The 21,699-nt window shown below is 46.9% G+C and overlaps 1 protein-coding gene across 2 annotated transcripts in view; it reads left to right on the plus strand.

The window, feature by feature from the left end:
• LOC135909410 (protocadherin Fat 3-like) overlaps nt 1–20,679 on the plus strand; it is a 347,250-nt gene extending 326,571 nt beyond the window's left edge. Inside the window, exons 47-65 of one of the 2 annotated variants that reach the window (XM_065441351.1) lie at nt 21–197; nt 2,091–2,340; nt 3,264–3,545; nt 4,943–5,037; nt 5,157–5,297; nt 5,405–5,507; nt 6,265–6,522; nt 7,731–7,879; nt 8,370–8,541; nt 9,301–9,438; nt 11,296–11,477; nt 12,872–13,090; nt 13,973–14,061; nt 14,211–14,294; nt 14,587–14,655; nt 14,842–15,036; nt 16,094–16,267; nt 17,645–17,821; nt 18,657–20,679. In XM_065441351.1, coding sequence (XP_065297423.1) covers nt 21–197; nt 2,091–2,340; nt 3,264–3,545; nt 4,943–5,037; nt 5,157–5,297; nt 5,405–5,507; nt 6,265–6,522; nt 7,731–7,879; nt 8,370–8,541; nt 9,301–9,438; nt 11,296–11,477; nt 12,872–13,090; nt 13,973–14,061; nt 14,211–14,294; nt 14,587–14,655; nt 14,842–15,036; nt 16,094–16,267; nt 17,645–17,821; nt 18,657–18,744 — 3,042 coding nt within the window. In that variant the 3' untranslated portion in view covers nt 18,745–20,679. The remainder of the gene's footprint in view (nt 1–20; nt 198–2,090; nt 2,341–3,263; nt 3,546–4,942; nt 5,038–5,156; nt 5,298–5,404; nt 5,508–6,264; nt 6,523–7,730; nt 7,880–8,369; nt 8,542–9,300; nt 9,439–11,295; nt 11,478–12,871; nt 13,091–13,972; nt 14,062–14,210; nt 14,295–14,586; nt 14,656–14,841; nt 15,037–16,093; nt 16,268–17,644; nt 17,822–18,656) is intronic. The other variant, XM_065441352.1, reaches the window with a different exon arrangement.
• The last annotated feature ends 1,020 nt before the right edge of the window (nt 20,680–21,699 follow it).

A 21,699-nucleotide genomic window follows, 5' to 3' on the forward strand; every position in this document is an offset into this window, starting at 1 on the left:
TTCGTTACTCTTGCCTAAAGAACCCGACTATCATGGCCGTCGACAACGACAGCGGTAACAACTCCGTGGTCCACTACTCTCTTGGCGGCTCGGGCAGCGACCTGTTCACAATCCTAGACTCTGGAGTGGTGATTTTCAGCGGTGGAAATCCAGTCACCGTCCTTGACCGTGAACTCGCCGACCGCTACGAGCTTCTGGTGAGTATAACCTTTCAGTCAGCCTCGTTTGGGTTCACTATGTGCTAAAGTAGGCGCGTGAAAATCTGACGCCGCTTGCAGAAGATGAGTGGTGAAAAAGGGATTAACCAGTGCTGTCGCTGAGGACTGAGCACGTTAGACGAAGACAGACGTTAGACGGGAGCATTAACAAGAATAGGTTTCGGGATCGCCTCAGCATGGCACTGATATTATTGCAGGTTCCGACGCTTCAATTAGAAAGCAACAGAGACATAACGTGAAGAGAGGGTGACATTACCGTGTCTGTTTGAAGACATTCTCGCGAGCCATCCAAACAAGACGTGCCCAATTGATGAAATGCTCGTGCAGCGCTTTTCAACTCTTCTTGAGCTTCGAGTCGTGGCTACAGGTTGCGAAAGTGAAAGCGCCAGTGAAATAGCCCGGAACACTTGGAAGTTGTATGTGGTATTGATCGAAAGTCCACTTTCCGCTTTTCACATGACAGCCGTGTGCAGTTTCAAATTTGCTTTATACGTGCAGTAAAGCCGTGAGTAGTAAGGCTGCGTTGATTCATTTGTGCTCACGCCTGCAGCGATAGCTTATCTAATTTTGGCCAACGGCGCTTGACAGCTGTGATTATTCGTGACTCCCCTCAGAAGCATTGCAGAAACTGCAGCGCTTCCCTTTGTACTAACGTGCGAGGCCAAAGGGGGCGCATATAGAACTGTAGAGAGGAGAAGGAGAGGGAGAAGAAGAGTCAGTTCCCATATAAGAGAGGGGGGAGGTGACGTGAGAAGGCAAGGAAAGCCCACTAATATACGACAGCGGCTGCGGGGAAACAGGATAAGCTTAAGTTCAAGGTACGGTGCAATACCTTGCTGCTAGTTCTGAAAAATAAACGCCATACAAATATATCAAGCGGGAAACTTATGCAGGGCGTGCAGAAGCAGAGCCGCATTAATTAAAGCGCACCGCAGGGTCCAGGAGACACTACGGAAACGGTCGACCGTCAAATCAACACTACTGTGCTCGCCGTGTTAACTTTACGGCTATGGTATTGCTAGAGGTCACGGATTTCATCCCATTCGTGGCAGACGCATTTCGACGGGGCGAAATAGAAAACGCACGTGCACTTAGATTTTGGAACACGTTAAAGAACATCATGGTATAAAAATGAACCCGGAGTCCGCCACTACGGCTTGCCTCATAATCCGAGTGTAGTTTGGCACGTACAGCCCCGTAATCAAATTACAGTTTAATACTTCTGTCACAACGCGATGTGTCATATGAGGAAATGACAACGCTCAACCCTGTCAGAGGTTATAAAATATGGCGCACAACAACGCCTCATACAAACACCTCTCCCTTTGTGTTTTGGGTACTACGCAAAAAAAAAAAAGAGAGAGAGAGCAGTGGTGCACGCAAAGTAACGTCTACCATCAACTCACCACTCCCGTGTTGGACAAAATGTTGAAGAAATTAAACGTTTGCCGTCAACATCACCGTTAATTATCGTCAATCAAAGTAAACAGCACAGAAAGCTTCGTTTACATCGATTCTCACAGTGCGTGGAATATGCATAATTTTTATTCCCCCGCACTCCCTCTTACCCCAAGTCATATTCTTGGCCATGTTATATGCGTACAAATACGCTCATAGGCAGACCTTTATGCGCTAATAAAGAACCAACTTAAGTTTCCCCAGCCTCTTTCTCGTGCAGAACACTGACGCAGACAGAAAAAAAAAAAGCTTACTCAAGCTTTTCGTTTCCTTTTTTACACAAGCGCATCGTAAGTGCCTCCATATAGGTGTGTCTTTAAGTGCATAATTACCTTGTCGACGTCCCTTTCTTTCCTTTTTGAGTGCTTCGGTGCGTGTAGCGTATGCTGATCTTGCGACGGTGACATCACGCAGGTGACCGCCCGAGACTTGGGCAATCTTTCCTCGACCACGTACCTGACCATCAAAGTGGAAGACGAGAACGACAACGCGCCCACGTTCCAGCATGGTCCTCTGCGCGTACTGCTTCCAGAGACGGCACGGCCGGGTGCCCGCGTCGCTCAGGTGTCGGCAATCGACGCTGATGAGAAGGGGCCCAACTCCAAGGTCGAGTACTCCATCGTGTCTGGCGCCCGGGGCAACGTGCGGATCGACCGTCAGACCGGTGAGTCTTTGGGACCGACATTGGGGCTTTAAAACATTGCGCCTTGTCCGAGTTTACTGTGCCATTGAGTGTGACCCGCAGGCCAGAGCTGCCTGCCGCACACATCGCGCATTAATTTGCGCCCGACTTATAGAAGAAGTGTGCGATTTAGAAAAAGAAAAAGAAAAAAAAAAGGTGTCTAGGAGTAAAATTGTTCGACGTCGTAAAGGAAGTGCAGAGTAATGATCGTATTGTTGCAGTCTCAAAAATGGTCGTTGACATTCCCTGGCTGGTATTACTCTTTCTTTTTTCTTTTGCTTTCCGCAAACGAAACGTTTACAAAAAATGGAAAGCTGGGCCAAGAATTGACACACGAAAGGGAGTTTAGAGCCAAACCTGACGACAGACGAGGACATAGGACCGGTGCTGACTGATGTCGGTTAGCCCAGCTTCCGTTCGTGTGCACAAGTTTGGGAGCCTGAATATTCGCTAATCACACGCACGTGGTATTGAAACAAGAATTCCCGTCTTGTGCAGGGTTTAAGTGTTCTCGTCAACACGTGTTTTCAGCGCACTTTGATTTCAGTACCTGCCATCCCATCGGAGCTCTTTCATAAATTAGTCTGTATCCTCGAACACGTTCTGATGAGAGGTTCAAATTCTCGTTCTTTCAGTTCAGGTGAACTTATTCCCGAAGTACCTAGAAGGTGAACAAAGGCGGTCATTGTACCGGCTCCTACCAATGTTAGTCGGCGGAGAGTTACCTATCTAGAAAGGAATGGTGTAAAAATTCTACTTCCATCAGACCTAAAACGTACTTTCGCCTGATTGTTATTACAGAGGCTCGCTGAAACGCCTCAGTACAGCCCCCTATGTGAAGTACCAGTCGGTCAAGAGAGCTCATGTTAAAAAGAAAGAAAGAGCTAACGTGCGCTCATTCGCAGGCGAGATCTTCGTGGTGGGTGCGCTGAAGCCCGAGACGGTGTACCTGCTGAATGTATCCGCGTCAGACGGCCGTGGCCTGGCCAACCTGATAGTGGTGAACATCACTGTGCTGGACGTCAACGACCACAAGCCTACCTTCGTGAAGCCCGAATACAGCTTCAGCATCTCAGAAGGCAACTACAAGGAACAGCGCGCAAGGCTGGGTGTGCTCCGGGCAGTCGACGAGGACCGCGGGAAAAACGGCGCCGTCGACTACGCCATCGTTGCAAGGAAAGATCAGAGTATGTGTCATCTCCACATTTCCGTTGTAACGTTATCAGCGTATCATTTGGTATAGCATAAGGCCACTGGTCGCCATGAATGCAATTTATTTGGTACAGGCTTACCATGCAAAGTGAACAACAAAACTAGAGCGCCGCACAGCCCACGTTTCAAGACGCGAGGCGGTCATCGCCATCCGCGTGACAACGACAAAATTTACGCCAGCAACGTTGCGACGCTTGTCACGTGCCGACCTAGCACTGGTGGCGATTTCTACTGCATAAATTAAATTTCAGCTTATTAGATGTCGGATATTCTTCCCTGTATCCGAACAGTTCGTTTGTGCATTTGTATTCGTGGAAGACAAAATATTCTTAGGGGACTTCACACGGGTTTCTGGCTATCTAGTTTGTCTTCTCTTAACAAAAGGGGTAATTTCGTTTTATTGGAGTGTAGTACGAACCTGAAAAAGGTGTCAAAATGTGTGTCTCAACGAGACAAGAGGTGAGAATTAGTCGCAGAGTAGGTAAAATTAACGGTACCGGTGTGATTAGCGCCAATATAGTCGAAAATGAACCACATTCTACTATATCCCTGGAAAGGGTGCAGCGCCGTAGATAGGGATATGTTGAGGGAAAGCCATCGTACCACACGCTATTGGGAAATGAAAGAGTTTACATGGACTAAGCAGTGCTCGCGCGAAGTAATGCTGTCTGGAAGGCGGCTTCGATGGCGCCCCGAAAAGCGAGAATAAAGAGTTTTAGATTTTGTGTATGCAAACGGTTTTGGGTACCAAAAGAAACCTTTGCGCACCACGCCACACCCTGCTTGCGTTCTTTTGTGTACCTTTCAGTGTTCTTCTATACGCCCGGCGGTTTTCATTAGCTAACTATGGGTAGGCAAAATCTAAAACTCCCTAATTAGTCGCAGAGTAGATAAAATTAACCGTATGAGCGTAATTGGCACCAAAATAGTTTAAAATTAACCACATTATACCATAGACTGCACTATCTCCAGAATCGGCCCACCTCGCCAAACGAACAACGAAAAGAAACGAACGAACAAACGAAAAGAAAGAGTCAACCAAGTGTCGACGCTAAATAAGGCAAGGTCGATGTAATTGCGCGTGAAATACGATACGAATAGGCTACGAAATTAGTGAATAATGATCACAACAAGAGGCAAAATAGAGAGATACAAGCAAAATTTAATCATGGACCCATCTGAACCACCACAGACGTTGACCGATGTACGTGATGCACCTAACAAAAGTGGAAGCACGCGGAAATTTAGCAAAAAAAGTGTAATTGCAGCATATCGCGCAATCCCAACGCCATGAACATTTCATTCAGTAAGCGTACGCAACTCCTAACAAGCGTGTTTCCTCGTTTTTCGTTCTCTCTCTCTCACTTCGCAGACCTTCCTTTCCATGTAGATGTGCATACAGGAGAACTGTTTGCCACTGGTATACTAGACAGAGAAACCAAGTTCAAGTATTACTTCCATGTTCTTGTGAGTAAAATTGACTTATCTGCTTTTTTTCTGTTTGTTTGCCTGTTTCCGCGTTTTACTGTCATTAAGGTAAAGCCAGCAAGAGTCAAATAATTTTTTTTTGCCCTTCCTGGATTCAGGCTTTGGACAACGGAGACCCTCCACAAAACTCGACAGTGAACATTACTGTCACCGTTGAAGACGCCAACGACGAGAAACCAAGGTTCTTCACTGACCCGTACTTGGCTCAAATTCCGGAGAACCTCGACCCTGGTCAAAAGGTACGATTAACCTGGTTATTGTTCGTTGAAATGTAGACGTCGAGGCATCGTGTTTAGTCTTTGTAAATCATGTATGAATTGTTTCTTTGGTTCTTTTCGCATTTCAGGTCACACAGATCCGCGCATTCGATCCTGACACTGGTGAAAATGGTCTCGTCTTCTACAAGCTTGGAGGTGGACATGATAACAAATTCTACATTGACAGCAAAGGTCTGTATTTTTACGTTTTGTTTCACGACTAGAAAACTCATAAAGGGCGAATTATCTAAGCATGCGTAGAGACAAATGTACAAGTAAGAATAGACTGTAATTAAAACTAGGCCGGAGAATTACTGCTCATATGTTTCTAATCAACTTGCAATCCGACGCACGGTGCAACACTGTGAAATCTATTAAGACGTTTTAACATTCTGTACAATCGGTGAGCAGCTATTTCGGTCGTGTCATGTAGTTAATATTATAATTTGCTAATAAGGGAGTACTCGAATTACACACTAGGAAAAAACGCTAGGACAGAGAAGGTGTGCCAGAGGAGATAATTACAGGCGTTTGTGAGCGTCCGATAAACGGAACGAAAGATGCTGCAGAATTTAATAAGGGGCCTTCACAATGGCGTTTCTTCAACAGAGCCTCTTTCTTTGTCGTATTTTCCTTCGCATGTGTGCGAGTGGTACAGCATAATAAAACCCTTACGGTTACGACAGCGCCAGCCACAGCTCCAGATTATTCATGGAACTGTGAAAGGACACTCTTGAACGAATACTTATGCCTTTACTCCAGACACGTCTCAGTATAGTAATACAAAGTAAAAATGACTAATGCTGCTCCCTGGATTAAAACAAGCTAACTCCCCGTCATGGCAGAAAGGCAACGTATACGCATTGGACAAAATGAAGCAAGCGCTCAAGAGACTCTTGTTAACGCTCTCGTTTTGTGCACTCCCTTTACTATTTTTTCCCCTTAACAGACGGCACCGTGTGGACTTTGAGCAAGCTGGACTTCGAGAAGCAGGAATTCTATAACATGACCGTAGTGGCGTACGACCAGGGCAAGCCCAGCATGAGCGCGACGGCCAAGCTCTGGGTCACTGTGACCGATCGCAACGATGTAGTGCCAGAGTTCCCCAAATCTGTCTACACTCTCGAGGTGGCCGAAAACACACGTGTCGGCGACGTTGTCTACACCCTGGACGCTGGACCCGGCAACTTCCTCTACACGCTGGACAGTAAGTTCACCACTGATGGGAAGTCATAATTATTAGCTCGTTTATGCTATCTTAATTTTCTTTCAGGGAAAGCCGTATAACTCGTAGTGATCGCATTGTGCAGCTGTACGAGAACAAGGGATAACTACGCAGTTACGAATAACTATGGCATTTGGGAGCCACTTGGGTATGGAGCCAGTGAAGGGCGTGTTTCTAGTGGTGTCCACATAGCGGGATGCGACGCAACACTTTTCAGTGTCAGAGCAGAGTCACTGCGACATTAGCAGATTGCGGTGCCGCTCAGCTCGATATCACCGCTTCCCTTCTGTCTTGAATAAAAGCGGTTAGTAATTCTCCAGCGCCTTGGCTCTCATCTCGTTTTCGCCTCGTGCTCTATGATATAAGACATGTCAGTCACAGACTACTTTTACACAATGGATGTTTCTTGAATCGGGCACCAGATTCATAGCTCGAGTGCAGACGGTAGCGGTGGGTGCGCTCTAGCACTTCAAAGATTATTGTTGGCGTTCCTGCTTGAGTTGTTGTTACGTGGGCGCCCTAAAGGCTAGACGAGTCACCTCGTCCCCTCCTTCACTTCTTCTATAAGGCACAATTCAGACACATCATTTGGCATTTGAGTTTGATTGAATTAAGTGGGCTGATTTTGTATGACTTTCGGCTAATAATGAAAAAAAAAACACCATGAATAAAATGTGCTGGCTTCAAGCTCCTCTTCTTTTTCTTCCCCTTCTTCTTCTTCTTCTTCTTCTTCTTGCTGATAAGCTAAGTTCTATGCAACCTAGGTATTATTAATTTGCAGTGAGTTAAAGGGAAAATGCACAAAAGTGTGTGCGGCGTCCCTGCATGAGGAGGAAGCGAGAAAGGGGGGGGGGGTTCGCCGCGCCCGAACCTGGCCAAGTCATTAAGAAGAAGTACGAGAAACATCACAATAGTTAACACGCAGCTACTATATGATTGTTGAATGGACACTGTGTGCCTCGAAATTTCGCGGAATACGTGCACTTGCGCATCTCAAAAATGTAATTCATGTGCATCAAAAAAAAAAAACATTTTCAAGTTCTCTAATTTTTCACAATAAAGAGGATTGCCTTTTCAGCAACCCTATAGATATTTCGCTCGAAAGCGCACGTGCCAGTGTTGAATGCGCTTTGCGTAGTATCTGTCACCTTGTCTGAGCTGTGTTGCGTCTGCTTTTGACTTTATTTAAGATCCCAACGAGGTAGACACGTTCTCGGTGGAGCCTAGCACGGGTGAAATTCGACTTGCCAAGGCACTGGACAGCATCCATCAGAGCCACTACCGACTCGTCGTGTCGGCCACCGACGACGGAGACCCGCCAAAATCTGACCACGCCGAGGTGAGTGCACGTATACTTCCGGAAGCAGCTGGCACGCTGTGCGTTCAGCTAAGCTTGCAGTAATTGGGCGATTAGGCAGTTTGGATGTGGATTAAGCTTGCCATTCCTTACGTTTGGAAGCGCCTTTGTCTAGTGTTGGGAAACGCAAAACGCGTACTCGCGCCCTCGTCTAAGTGTCTCGTATCTCACTGTTGCACTAAATGAAGCCTAATTACATATGATCATGGTAACGAATCGTGTACTTCTGTCTCGATGTTCTAGGACGAGCTTAGTTGCGCAGTGTTTGTAAAAGGGCTTTTGCCTGCTTGTAGCGAAAGTTGGAAGAACACATATGAATCGACATCGATAGGTGCTTTGAAAATATATACAGCTCTGCAACTTTACTCTCATCCTTTCTATGATCATGCTAACGAATCTTGTATTGCTTTCTCGTTGTTCCTTGCAATGTTGCAATGTCATAATTTCTATACTCATTTCCTTCGTCTTCCAGGTCAACATCATCATCGGTAGCGGACAAGGAGTGCGTTTGTTCCCACTTCGAATGTATGAGGTGCTTGTGTTCGAAAATCAGCTGGCGCCACAGGTTATTCTTGACCTGAACGCAACAGAAGAAATCGCTCACAGGCCCGTTCAGTATGCGATAGTTGGCAACAATTACAACGGTAAGCGTCTGTCGTAATACACTAAGGCGCCTGAATTCACGAAGCTTTGTGTTTGCAACCTCTTAGTGATAGCGACCGTACTTCCAAGCTATCAACTTGCTTTGCACCATGATTAGTTGGCTGCTGCTTCTAGGAAACGTTCTCGAGTATACGGACGACTTTCTGGGTAGGCGCGAAACCTCATATAAATAATAAGATGAATGATACTCTGCGTAATTATGTCACTTGAATTAGCATCTGAAGCAATTAGATGACTATCAGCAACATATTAACCCGGCTAACGAGTGTTGTTTTGAGTGTTCTTCAAATGTAGAAGTAATTTTCGCAACAGCCTAGTAGCAGAGTTAAATGCTGTTGTCTTCCGTTTTGCCCATTGAACTTTCTTGTTTACTTGGCTTCTGGCTTGATTAGGGAGGGGGGGGGGGGGTCGTGAGCATGCAATAAACGAGTAGCTAGTTCCACTTTCGCGTAGGGAGCACCGCGATTCAGCTCGCATGACGGTGTATGTGAGAAGATACCGGCCCCCGGCAGTGACGCCATACCCCTTTTTTGCTTTAAACATTTGTGAGATAACAGTAACATTAATGGAGCTTTCACGCGTACACTGCCTACCCAGAAGCGATGAGCACGTACGTGGCAGGTACTACACTTGAAACATTGCGAAACTTTATGAGGTCCATGTGTACGCAATTATTCTGGTAGCAGGCACTACATCATTTAGAATGCACGGTCAATACGCGGTCATTCCTATCGCCACAGGACTCTTCGCTATCGAGCCCGACACAGGCCGACTGTCGGTGACCTCTAGCCTGGACAGAGAAGCCATTCCCAAATACGTGGTCAAAGTGCGTGCCATGAACAAGAAACGAGTGGGCCGAGCTGTGCGAGAGAGTGCGGGTAAGTGTCGCTTTACCATTCACTGTGGCAAGCGTCTTCCGAGAAAAGTGCAAGCTTGGAAGTTCTGCGGTTGAAGCTGTTATAAGCTTTCATCTTGTGGGGTCTGCTTGAAAGATAAACCCAAGGATCAAATTTGTAAACGAAATTAGTCAAATAGGACATATCGCACTTAAGTTAATGTGCTGCGCAGAACTCGTAGCACAGTCACGGTGATAGTTGATGAAGCGCCCTTCGTCAGAGGGGTGTCAAAGTCGCCGGGTCTACGAGTTCCGGGCGACGTGCTTCATGTGGTTTTTCGCGCTCTTTGGTCATGCTGAAGCCTCTTAGCGAGTACAACATTATTTATCTGCACCGACACGTTTAGCTTGCCGTTGCACTTATTCTGCCACGGTCTGCAACGTTTATATACGTAGATTGAGAGAACTGCTTCTTGGCGTAGCTGGTCTTCACTGAAAAACATAATTGCCGTAAGTACGGCAAATGTCTTATTTGCAGTAAATATGTATTTCACCTTAAAGGAGTAGAGGAAATGGCCAATTGAGACTTGCATAGTTTGGCGGACACGCATTGTCGGTCAAAATGCATAACTCGCGTTTCCGCTGATTTGAGGGTGAGCACTTGAAACTGGCGTGCAGCTGTTTGGTTGTCTTTAATGCGTCTCGATAGTACAGCGTCTCCCCATTTAAAGTGGTGACACATCGGGCGGTGCATCGATCGTGGTACGCACGCCGTAAACGCCCGCCGTTGAGGGCAGTCGCAGGTGGCTGGAATGCGTATTTAGGGCGCGCTCAAACAGCACAAATTTTAATTCCTGCTCTCAATTTTAACAGTGTAGATGAATTTAGGCCCACTATACAGTCAAGCAGACGAGGATTGAACAAGGTTGGTTGGAGAACAAACACGCGTAATATCGAGATTTCACCAGGCCATTTCTGCTTAGCATTGTTCTTCACGTGTACAAGCGACTGCTTTGCTGCAAAGCAGCAGTGTTTATTCTTTGCAGAATGTAGCTTTGAATTCGTAGTTATCGACTTGCGTGCTAGTGAAAGGTACACATGAGAATCAGCTTTACGTCAGGCGCCCTTGTCTCGATCAATGCGCGGGAAACTGGAAATTGTCTTGGCTCGGCAACTGATGAACTTATTTGTATTTGAAACTTCTCGCATTTGAAGGAACAGAATACAATCTAACGATTGGTCGTCTCAAAAGTATTGAGTTATTCGTTGATCTAAAAAAAAAAAATACAGAAGACTGCATTCCCCACAAGTACGTGTTGGCTGTCCGCGCGAGCAAATCCGTGTCTGGCGCAATACGTGTCTGGAATTAGAGAGTTCCGTGTACGTCGCGCATGCGCGAGCGGCACGTTTTGTACAGTCCGTATACGCAGAACATAAGAACGGAACGGCGGGCGGACGCAGCTGGCGTGTAGGTTCCAATTAAGAGAGTATCCAGGGGTCTCAGGAGTCTGGTACTTATTTCTTGCAGCGCTTGGCGATAGTGGTTACACGCTGCAACCCCCTTTCGAGTAGGGGAAGAGCTCCTAAGAGGCTGTCGCCGAAAAGAAAGAAAGAAAGAGATAAAAGATGAATTGTTTTAATGTGAATAACGCACGTGAGAATTTGCCGCGAAAGAGATCAATGTCAGAGGTTCGCGCGGTCATTTTCTTCCCTGTCAACAAAGTCGAAGAACCGACATGACTTACCTGGCACAACACCGAGCTGAAGAGCTGCCATTCGTGCAAGATAGACGCACGATAGAGGAATGTCACTGCATTTTGCTTATTATTCCAGCTCTTGTTTTTACAAAGTGGTTCGTGTGTCGGTCAACCGGCGTTCTCTTGTCGTCTCGCGATTGCAGCGGCCAAGAAAAGCAGGAAGCCCGAGGAGGAGTCGGCGCACGTCGCTTTCGACGAGGCCCTCGTCGTGGTCAACGTGGGTGACGAAAACGACAACTCGCCCGTCTTCGACCACCAGGGCAAGCCCATTGTGGCCGCCGTGCCTCTCGAGGCCTCCTTCGGCTATCAAGTCACTAAGCTGCACGTGAGTCCCATTTCTTTTTTTTCTTCGTTCATTGCATCTAGCTCTGCAGCATATATGGTTATTTAAATAAATACGCAGAGGGCCTCCTCATGCAGAAATTGCAGTAGTGGCTTAGCGAATTTATCGTTCATGAGCCAACGCCTATAAATATCTGTCTGATCCCCTCGTACCTTGGCAACTCTTACCCACGTATTCAGACATGCACCCTTACTAGAAGTCTATGCTTGACTTGATATAAATGGCGCCTAGCGTGAACGTGCCAAAGACGCTTATTGCGTTTCCTTCGGCGCGTTCACGACAGGCGTCGTTTAGATCAAGTCAAGCGTAGGCTTGAAGTTAAGGTGCATCATTGAATACGGGGTTTAGTATCACTTCTCGAGTAGCCCTCGTTCATTGTCAAAGCCACGACAAGCGGTGAATGTCACCTGTAGTAGAAGCTGGAGCAGCACACTTTGGACAGTTCATCGAGTTTTCAGGTGTTGGACCACAGGGCCAGGTGACGGAAGGCGTAAGCGCCACTCCAGCCTGCCTCACGCTTAGACGCACCTCGCTTTCTCTGTACTGGTCGTCCAGTGGGTGTACTTTTGGAAGAAAGAAATGGAACGCTTGCATAGAAGCAGTATATGGATTTACGTGGTTGGCAACGCCACTCTTCACCATGGACAAACATTATGGAAGAACAAGAGAGCAGGACGCCTAAGACTGGTGTCGGACTCCGAAGTCAGTGCCAGAATATAGACGATCCTCGCGCAGTTATATTTAACGGGAGATCCGCATGGGCCCATGAACGCAAATATATTTTTTTCAGCTGCCTATATACTTACGCGAGTGTTCTTTTTATTCGTAAGGTATTTCCTTTACAACGCTTCACCTTCAAATACAACGCCTTCGTTGTGTTTTCACCACGTCATTTCTCCAAGGAGCATATCTGCTTATCCATCTCAGTAGCATTTCTCGTATCTTAAACCCCACGCTTATTGTGCTTGCTGTAGATACCGTGCTTCCACAACAGGGGTTCTACACTAATGGAGCTTTCCACTGAGCGAACATATAAATGCGCCAATTATGTTTTTGCTGCAACTCGCGCTTCTAGGCCACTGAAAAACGCCATCAAAGTGCTCAAAGAGCACGCATCCTACTTATAAAAGCTAGTCTTCTCGAAGCAGCAGGGATGCGTTTGTGCGATAAACATGTTGCTACGATCAGTATGGAACGTTTCTTATGCATTACAGCGCCACCAGGGCGCACGCTATTGATGTATTGCACCAAAAACTCTCAAAAGTCTCGGTCTTTAGTCGGTCTTCATTGTCTCTAAGTAAGGCCTCAACAAGCGCATTTTTTAATTTATTCTTTTCTATCCTGATCACGCACTTTTCGTTCCGGCTCCTGGGCAGGCCACCGACGCCGACACAGGCTTCAACGGCGCCATCCGCTACGAAATTATCCAGAAGCCCGAGGATGCGTCGTCCAAGTTCCAGATCGATCCAGTGACCGGCGTGGTGCGCTCTGTGGTTACCTTCTCCCTGGACGGTGGGAAAATGTACGGATTCGATGTCAAGGCCGTCGACCGCGAGGGCTCTGAAGGAGGCAACGCTGCCGTCGCCAATGTCTTTGTAAGTTGCTACGAGCACTCGTAGCGCGATTTTCTCACGAAAGACTATGAAGGACTGTTTAACCCTTTCTGGTACTGTAGTAGCCTAACATGATGAAATGGTGCAGCGACACTTGCATGTGCCTTACGTCAAAGCCAGCTTACAGAAGCAAACAACTTCATGATGCAGCTTCCCGTCTAATTATTCCGCCATATTCCATTGGTGCTTTGTGTCCCAGCCAGCCAATTGAAAAGAACATCAGCGCTATTGAACCGCTTTTGACATTGTACCTTTATTAAATGTGCAGCGACTTCTGTCTCTAACAAGCGCGTTGTTCACCGCCGGGAACAGCCACAAAACAGCTTTGAGAATGAGGGCCCGTATTCACAAAACGTTCTTACGCTAAAAACGGTTCGTAAAAGCAGCTGCCGGCGAAATGTGATGCTGAACATACTCACAGCGCTTTTAGTTTTTATAAGAGACGTTTTCCATTGGTCTATCACCATCGCTAATAATATGCTCGTTATCACCATTCGCTGGCCCTGTTTTCACCAACCGCCCTGGCGTACGAACTTCTTTGTGAATACAGGTCAAAGGCCTGTATTTACAAAGCTTTTCTTTCGTAAGTGTTATTTGCTATTGGCCGGTCACCTACGCTTATAATATGTCCAGCTTCATGATTGGTCGGAAGCTGCTCTTACGAAGAATTTAAGCGTAAGAGCTTTTTGTGAATACGGGTCAAGTATCAATACGGGTCAAGGTTCTCATTTCCATCTGCAACCTTCATGAACAGCGTGCAGCAAATCTGTTCCGGTTCTGAAAATCAGAACTTGGTGTGCTTCCTCCACAAATTTGATCACACAAGAGCGTGACATTTCATTAATGATATAATCCCACTTTCAGGTTTACGTGCTGCCGGAAACAAAACTAGTCCTTTTCGTCACTGACACTCCTCCGGTGCACGTTGAGCAACACATTGACAGAATACTTGGGTAAGGATTTCTCGTCACTGAATGTGATTCCGGTGTTTTCTTTCTTGCACGTATGCTTCGATAACTTAAGGAAGAAGTCACGTTCGCGGCGCTGAGTGAACACACAATACGTGTACATGCTCTCATAATGTCGATTTTTTGTGTATCAGGTACCTCGGTAACATCACGGGATTCCAAGTGAAGATGGCGAAGCTAGAACCTCATCACGAGGACGAAATGGAACATCCAGAATCGTGAGTCGTTATTAGATGTTTGAGATTAGGAACCGTCACTCTACGTGGGCGTAACTTAGAGCGGCGCGGCGGACCGTAATTGCTTGCACTGTTGTTGGTGTCTAGCGACGAAGATACACTGCAAACAATGAGCATCTATGTTTCTAGATAATTTATAGGTCCTGCAGACACACTGTCATTGAAATATGCAGAATTAAAAAAAAATATTCCTGTGCGCCATGCATTTCATTACTTTTCTTAAATGCAGCTGAAGCACGCGTGCGTATCCTGACAATGTTTCTTTCAATTTTAGGTCTGATTTATTCCTGTACGCAATCAACAAGGATACCAATGAGATCGTTGACACGGACACGCTCCTCAAGTACGTAAAGACCATTTGTGTTAGAGCTTTATATTGTTCGTCTCTTTCGTAGTGTATAGTGCGTTTAGTAGCGCTCAGCAAAGCTGCGCCTGAAGTATGCATTTAATGCACTCTCGGCGCTTAGTATCCGACGTGCACACCATTCGTTCTTCGCTCATCAGTCGACGGCTTCAATTTCTTTTTCAGCGTGCTGAACGAGAACTCGCAAGTGATCGTGCGCTACCTGGAGACGTTCCGAATCCGGCGCATTCAGGGCGTGTCTGTGCAGGAGAAGATCAGTCAGATGGGCACCACTGAGATCGCGATCATCGCCCTCAGCAGCGTCATTTTCTTGGGTGCCGTGCTGGGCATTGTGCTGCTCTGCTCTTCCTGCCAGAGGAAGTGAGTGCCGCCGCTGAGTTGCTAGTCCACACGACCAACTGCTCTTCCAGTTGCAAAATCTCTTTTTCTATACGCGCTTTTTCTCAGCGCGTGCCTCACTTATTTACCACGCCTGGTGGTTTACAATTTCCAGTTTAGACGTCAAGCATGGTATGTAGATATAGGCCGCCCGCCTTGGCTTGTAGTTTATGCGCCAATCTGTTTTGCTTCAGTATCTTTCACTGCAATAACACACCGCGCGTCCTAATAATCCGTCCGAAACCAACTGCGAATGTTTGCGCTCTCATCAAAGCGTATAGTGAGGTATTGGTTGTATAACATCGGCACAGGAAAGCGCAGAGACTAAGCGTATTCTGTGTCTGCTGAGCCAACAGTCTCTGCAGTGACGGAAGTTCCAAAGTTGCGACGCACTAGGGACATCTCTGTCACAAGATCGTGCATGCTGCCAGTAGCAAAAGTAATAACCTCTAGCTTAAATCTTTGGAGTGCGCAGTCTTACAGTATCTATCGTATATTATGGTGTGGCTTTAGTTTATTATGTGTTACCTCACGGCATTACATCTGCTAAAGTGACACGAAAGAAGGAACAAGACGACTGCTTATTTCACGGAGATGTAACTTCCAAGGTTTCTTTTTCTGTTATATGTGGCACAATACCAGTGTTTCAGCTATACTGTTATTTTTTTCAACGATGGTCCGTCATGCACTTGAGACAGTCACCAAACAACAGCTTTCCTTTATGGCAACATTTCTTCCAGCAAACTAGTCTTTCGCTCTTCATTTTCCGACCGGGAGCATGTATCGAATGCCTTGCTATGGGGCCTTGTTATAGGTAGCGAAGAGAGATAATCCTGATGCAAAGTTCAGAATAGCATCTCAGTGGCAGGACAGAGCAAGTGCTCCGTGACGGGAAAAGAAGTTGTATAGAAGAAAACAGACGAATGCATTCGCGAAGCTGAAAAGGCACAGACGAGATGTAGCATCGTAGACGCTTTGTAACCAGTTCACTGAAACAAGTAGGAGGAATGCGCTACACATGGAATTTTTGTTTTTACAGAAAGCTTCGTAAACGCCAGAAAACTTGGGAGCAGCAGCGGTTGTACAGCATCAAGAACCCGCTGATGGGCAAAGCAGTGGCCAACCCATACGGCGGCGGGAGGGTCTCAGCTGGCCCTCCGCCCATCGGAGTTCCACCCTCTAATCTGCAGTACAACAACGTCGATGACGTTCCGTAAGTATACTCAACGTTTCACAAGTCCTTACTGCCAACCTCCTTTGTTCAGCTACATAACCCGTTTTAAGCTTTATAACTCCCCTGAAGCTAAGAAAAGAAGAAAGAAAAAAAAAGAAAAACGCTGGCACAACTTAATGCGGCTACGTAGAGCAAGGTTATATTAAGGTGCAACACTGTTGAAGTTGCCGCACGCCTAGTCACTTGGGTGACTCGGAACAAAAGAACGTTCCTTTCCATAGTACACTAAGAAGAAAGGCAAGCAAAATCTTTTAAGGCATTTACCCGCTGCAGCGCTTCAATGGCTATGAGTTTCAGCTGCAGAGCACGACATAGTGGATATCGAGCCTAAGCTGCGGCGGCCGCGTTCCGGTGGGGGCGAACTGCAAGAACGATCGTTGTAATATCTTTGGAACGCACATTAAAGAATACCAGTTGCCTAACTTAATACCAAGCACTGAGCTACGGAGTCTCTCACTGCATGATTGTGGCTTTAGACCGAAAAAGAAAAGCCATCTTTGTTTATTTATTCCGCTTCCATAGTACTACTATATTAGAAGGGTCACAGTGATAATGCAACGAAATGTTGAAGAGTGGCCCTAAGAAATGCTAGAATTCCACGGGTTTTCGACGCAGTCTGGTGGGTTTTGTAAGATGTCTGGGACTGCACCAACGGACCTTAGCGTATTGTGCTGACAGCAACATGGAAGACTCAGCAATACCACCGCTTTTGTCAGGTCGAAGAACCCTGACAGGAACGCTGACCCAGTGAATTCAAAATCTAGCGCTCAGGACATAGCGGGAAAGTAGTCCGGGAAGGTAGCCCGAGAAACGCATTCGCAAAAGAAGTTTGGCGCCCAAGTGGCCTAGAGCGTTATTGCTGAAGTGCACCTGAAAATTTTTCTTCTGAACAACGCTCATTTTAAAGAAGTGCAGCTCGTCGTGAAAATAAAGATGGTTATCACATGCAAAGTAGGTCTAGTGCGAACAAAGCGGTAAGTTTGAATTGCAACAATGATCTTGCTGTCATACGCCATCTAAATCTCTCTTCACACGGTGGGCCTGGTCCTCATTGAAACTAACTTGTCATGTAAAGACCCCACTCACAACTAATAAGTCTCACGTGGTATGGTGGTGTCCAAGGTGCCTTGCAAAAGAGATTGCGGTGTGGTGCCATCGTCTTTATCCTCGCGATCCTCTGGCGACAGAGCGCAACACTTCTTATCCCGAAGTACTTGCACGGAACGCAGCAGCAGCTAGTCGGTGTAAATGCTTTGTAAAAACTTCAAATGCTGCTGTCGTCGCGAGAGTTCGCGTCAGTCGCTTCCCGCACCTTAATTGTGGCCTTTCCCTTTTTTTCTTCCCCCGTCTCTGCAGCATGGATTACAATGACAGCATCACAGACACCTACTCTGTAAATAAACACAACAGGATGAAACTACGGCAAACTGCCCCTGACGGCGCATCATCTCTCAACCCGCCGCGTAGCCCACGCTTTGAGAGATACGGAAAGAATGAGAACGGCTGGTACGACAATAGGGATGTGGAGACTGTGTAAGTGTTTGCACTGTTCACGCCACGCCTTCGATGCCAACAGCACACGTAACATGGCTTTTGCGATAGCCAAAACGGCAGCAATTGACAGGCTTTCCTTTAAGCAGTATGCGCTGACAAAGAGAGACATGTAGGCACCGCTACATTTGCCCATACTGCGACATCTGAACCACTGTAGTTGCTTTCGCGTTACAGTAAATATGACTCATTAAGATAGCTTCGACAGTAGCGATATTTTTAACAGCGCAGGAAGTTACTGCACTATTGGTTGCCTGCGTTATTGAAATACAGTTAAAGAAAAGGTAATTTTACGTTTCCTCTTTCCACGCAACCACAGCAACAAACCAAGACGGTGCCATTGTAGCACATTGGGTTAAAAAAATTTTTCCAATATCCCCAAAGAAAAAAGAAACAATAATAAATTAGTCGTCAGCTTTATAGCGTAATTAAGCAAGATAAAGTGCACCCGTGACCTAATTGTTTATTTACGATGTTGTTTCACAAAGCTGCAAATATTCTATAGAACCGAGCTTGACGTAGTCCTGCTTCTGCACAGCAGTGCGAAACACGCAAGTTTTCACTACATTCTCACTTCTAAAGAAAAACACCGAGCCGTGCTGCAGTGACAAAGCTAACCAGTTTTGCTTAAGTCAGTGTAACAACAGCGTGGCACGAATTTTTCGCGACACTGGGCTTTAACCACACCTTACACACTTCGCATGCTTGTTTGTTTTTTTGTACTTATTGCCTGCTTTGTTATGTGTGAGTTTTTTTCTTGTTTTCGTTTTCCGGTTTAACGGCATGGGAGAGTAACCAACTGTTAACACCCTTTCAGAAAATCTGACATGACTGGTTCGAACTTCACGAGCTGGTCTTCGAGAAGGTCCCATCAGTCACGAAGCAAACCTGTGACGGAGTTATGAGCCGACCGCATAAGCGTCGCCAACTAGTGCGTCAGATTTTTTTCTTTTTCTCCTACTTCCTCGCCCTAACGCAAGCGCTGGCAAAAAAAAAGAAAAATAACTGAAAAAAAAGACGAATGCGCAAATCGGGAACGAGCAAGCGCAGCAGCTGCCAGCGGGCCTCCCACGTCGGACGGCCAGCCACCAGTAACAACAAGCAAGCCTCATTTGACTAATAAGCGCTAACCGGCAACTTGCTGCTGCTATTAAGCAAAGCCAAGGCCTGACCCATCCAAGAACGGCCTTCTTGGACTACGCAAGTGCGCGTTGTGTTTTACCTTCAACCCCCCCCCCCCTTTTTTTTTCTCTCTTCTTCACGTTCCCCCTCCTTCGCTTCGAATGAGCAACACGCATTCTGTTTTTCCAGTGCAACGCACATTTAGTCATTGGACTTTGTGACGAAGCCCAAGACGCCGGACTCTGTTGAACAGACTGGGTGTGCAGTGCTCTGCGAGTGGATGCATTCCGCGACGAAAGAAAGTGCCTTCTCCAAGCTGCCGTCACGCCCGCCGCCGTCGCCGCCGCCGCCGCCGCCGCCACGCTGCATCGGTTCTCGTTCCGCTATACGTTTGCGGATGAACACTGGGGAACCGAGGACGCGCGTGTGTGTTGCATCTGTGCGTGTGTTTCTGTGTGTGTATATATCTTTTCTTTTTCTTGGTGCGACACCAAACCTGTGAGCATGCTCAGAAAAAAAAATGCCGTAGCGTTACACACATGTAGAACAAACAGTCTATTGCCAAAAGCGGCGGCTTGCTTCGAAGCGGCGTGCCTGGCGAGCCGCCGCCGCCAACTGTTGGCGGCTTGCACGATCGAGCACTGCTGCAGGTGGAGGGACCTTCACGCGCGAACACATAGGGCAAGTCGAATCGTCGCGTGACGGCCACGTGTTGCTCGCTCGTCGTGGTAGCTCGGTAACGCTGTGCCCCCGACGCACAGCAATGTGTAGTAGGCAGGGGCCATTGGGGCGGGCACTACGGCGACCTAACTAACGTATAGCGGCGCGCAACCCTACGTCGAAGTCGCTTTAAGCGGTTTTGAGCAGCAACACTCCGTCGCCTCCACCTCCTCTAACCCGCAACAAACAGAGCAGGCTCTTCCGTGCATCATCTGGGCCCGAAGACAGGTCTATGTCGAAAAGACGGTGTCGTCGGGATAGACTCACGCCGCGCGTTGTTCCACTCCTGTAGAGTTGCGTCTCTCAGTGTCCATAACAATGCCGGAAAAAGAGAGAGAGAGCACTAACTCAGGTGTACTTTTTTTTTTATCGTCCATTTTTCGCGGCGGCAGTATGCTTAAATGCTTGAACACTAGAAGTCACACGCGTCTAGCGTCGTGTTGTTTCCCTCGTAATATATATATATTTTTTTTTTCTGTCGTCGTTGTCGTCGCATGAGTCATTTCCATCATGAGCGAAACTATAATCTGGACCTATAGATGTACAGTCATCTTAGAACACTTAGATATTCTGTGTACGTGCATGTGAAACTCGTCAATGTTTCAAGCAACTCACTGAATGGTTCAAGCTACTCGATTTTCGCGCTTGGCGGCATTCTTATTATTTTTTTTTTCTCGTCGAGGCATCATTACCCTTACATACTCCAGAATGACTGTGCATCTCTCGGAAACGCGACGACCTATAAGTATCGGCGTGTAAGTCATTTTTTCATGCACTTGAAGTGCGCCAAATTTACTGACAGAACAATTGCAATGTAATGTAATTGGAAACGCTGCCCCAAACAGTGAGAAAACTCCGGCTCTTCTGTGTTCACTAACGAAAAAACAACTCTTCATCGTCATAATATGTGCAGTGTAGTATGACTTGTATATAGCGAATATTTGTATACTGCCGCAAACGAACCTAATTTTTGTAAGAAATAAAGCTCATATAAGTCACTCTTTGTGTCTGTGTTGTCATGCGAGAGAGGGAATAACTAGCGCCACGTTGCCAAAACGGTGGCCGTGAAAATGTCTTCATTCACAGGGTGACCTCGATGCCTGTGAAGGGATGGAGCAAAGTATGGCACGCCTCGTATCAGGGAGTCTAAATTGACTTCCTGTATGCATAGGAGAGGAGCGTGCAAGGAGAGGAGCCGAGGCTTGTAGAGCAAAGAAAACAACACGGGTGGGTGGTTAAAAAGTTTTCGCCTCGCGACGGCGAGGGAGAAGCACAAGAGACCTGGGGCGGCTTGCACGAACATTTATTAACGAAAACAGTGCCGAATTTAAGTACGCGTTCTTAAATGTTCCACAGACAACGCCTAGTCCACACAAGAATGCATTCTCAAATTCGTCATTATATTCGTCATAAAATGTTCGTGCAAGCCGCTCCTGGCCTTTACTCACTGGGCGCATGGACTACGTTCGTATGCCACCCTCCAAGCCGATGTCCTACAAACTGCAAACGCTCAAGGGGTTTCGTGCGCGAGGCCGGCGTGGCCGGCATGCTATGAGCGGGTTTTATTTATTTTTACTTTCTAACCCTCACCACCCGCCGTGGTTGCTTAGTGAATTTGGTGTTGGGCTGCTAAGTACGAGGTCGCAGGATTGAATCCCGGTCACGGCGGCCGCTATACGATGGGAGCGAAATGCGAAAACACCCCCGTACTTAGATTTAGGTGCACGTTAAAGAACCCCAGGTGGTTCAAATTATTGCGGAGTCCCCCACAACGGCGTGCCTTATAATCAAATCGTGGTTTTGGCACGTGAAACCCCATATTTTTTTAAACGATCCTCACCAGTGACCGTAACGTCTGCTCCGGCCACTGTGCCATCCTTATGATCGAAGTTTGTTCGTTCTCTCTCTCTCTCTCTCTCTCTCTGTACATGTTCTGCGCCACTGTGACGTTGTACAAGCACCGCTCCTATCCCGATTCCACTAGTATCAGTGTGAACTTCAGTCGGGCAAGATGGATC

This window comes from Dermacentor albipictus, chromosome 1 (assembly GCF_038994185.2).
Source record: "Dermacentor albipictus isolate Rhodes 1998 colony chromosome 1, USDA_Dalb.pri_finalv2, whole genome shotgun sequence".
NCBI lineage: Eukaryota > Metazoa > Arthropoda > Arachnida > Ixodida > Ixodidae > Dermacentor > Dermacentor albipictus.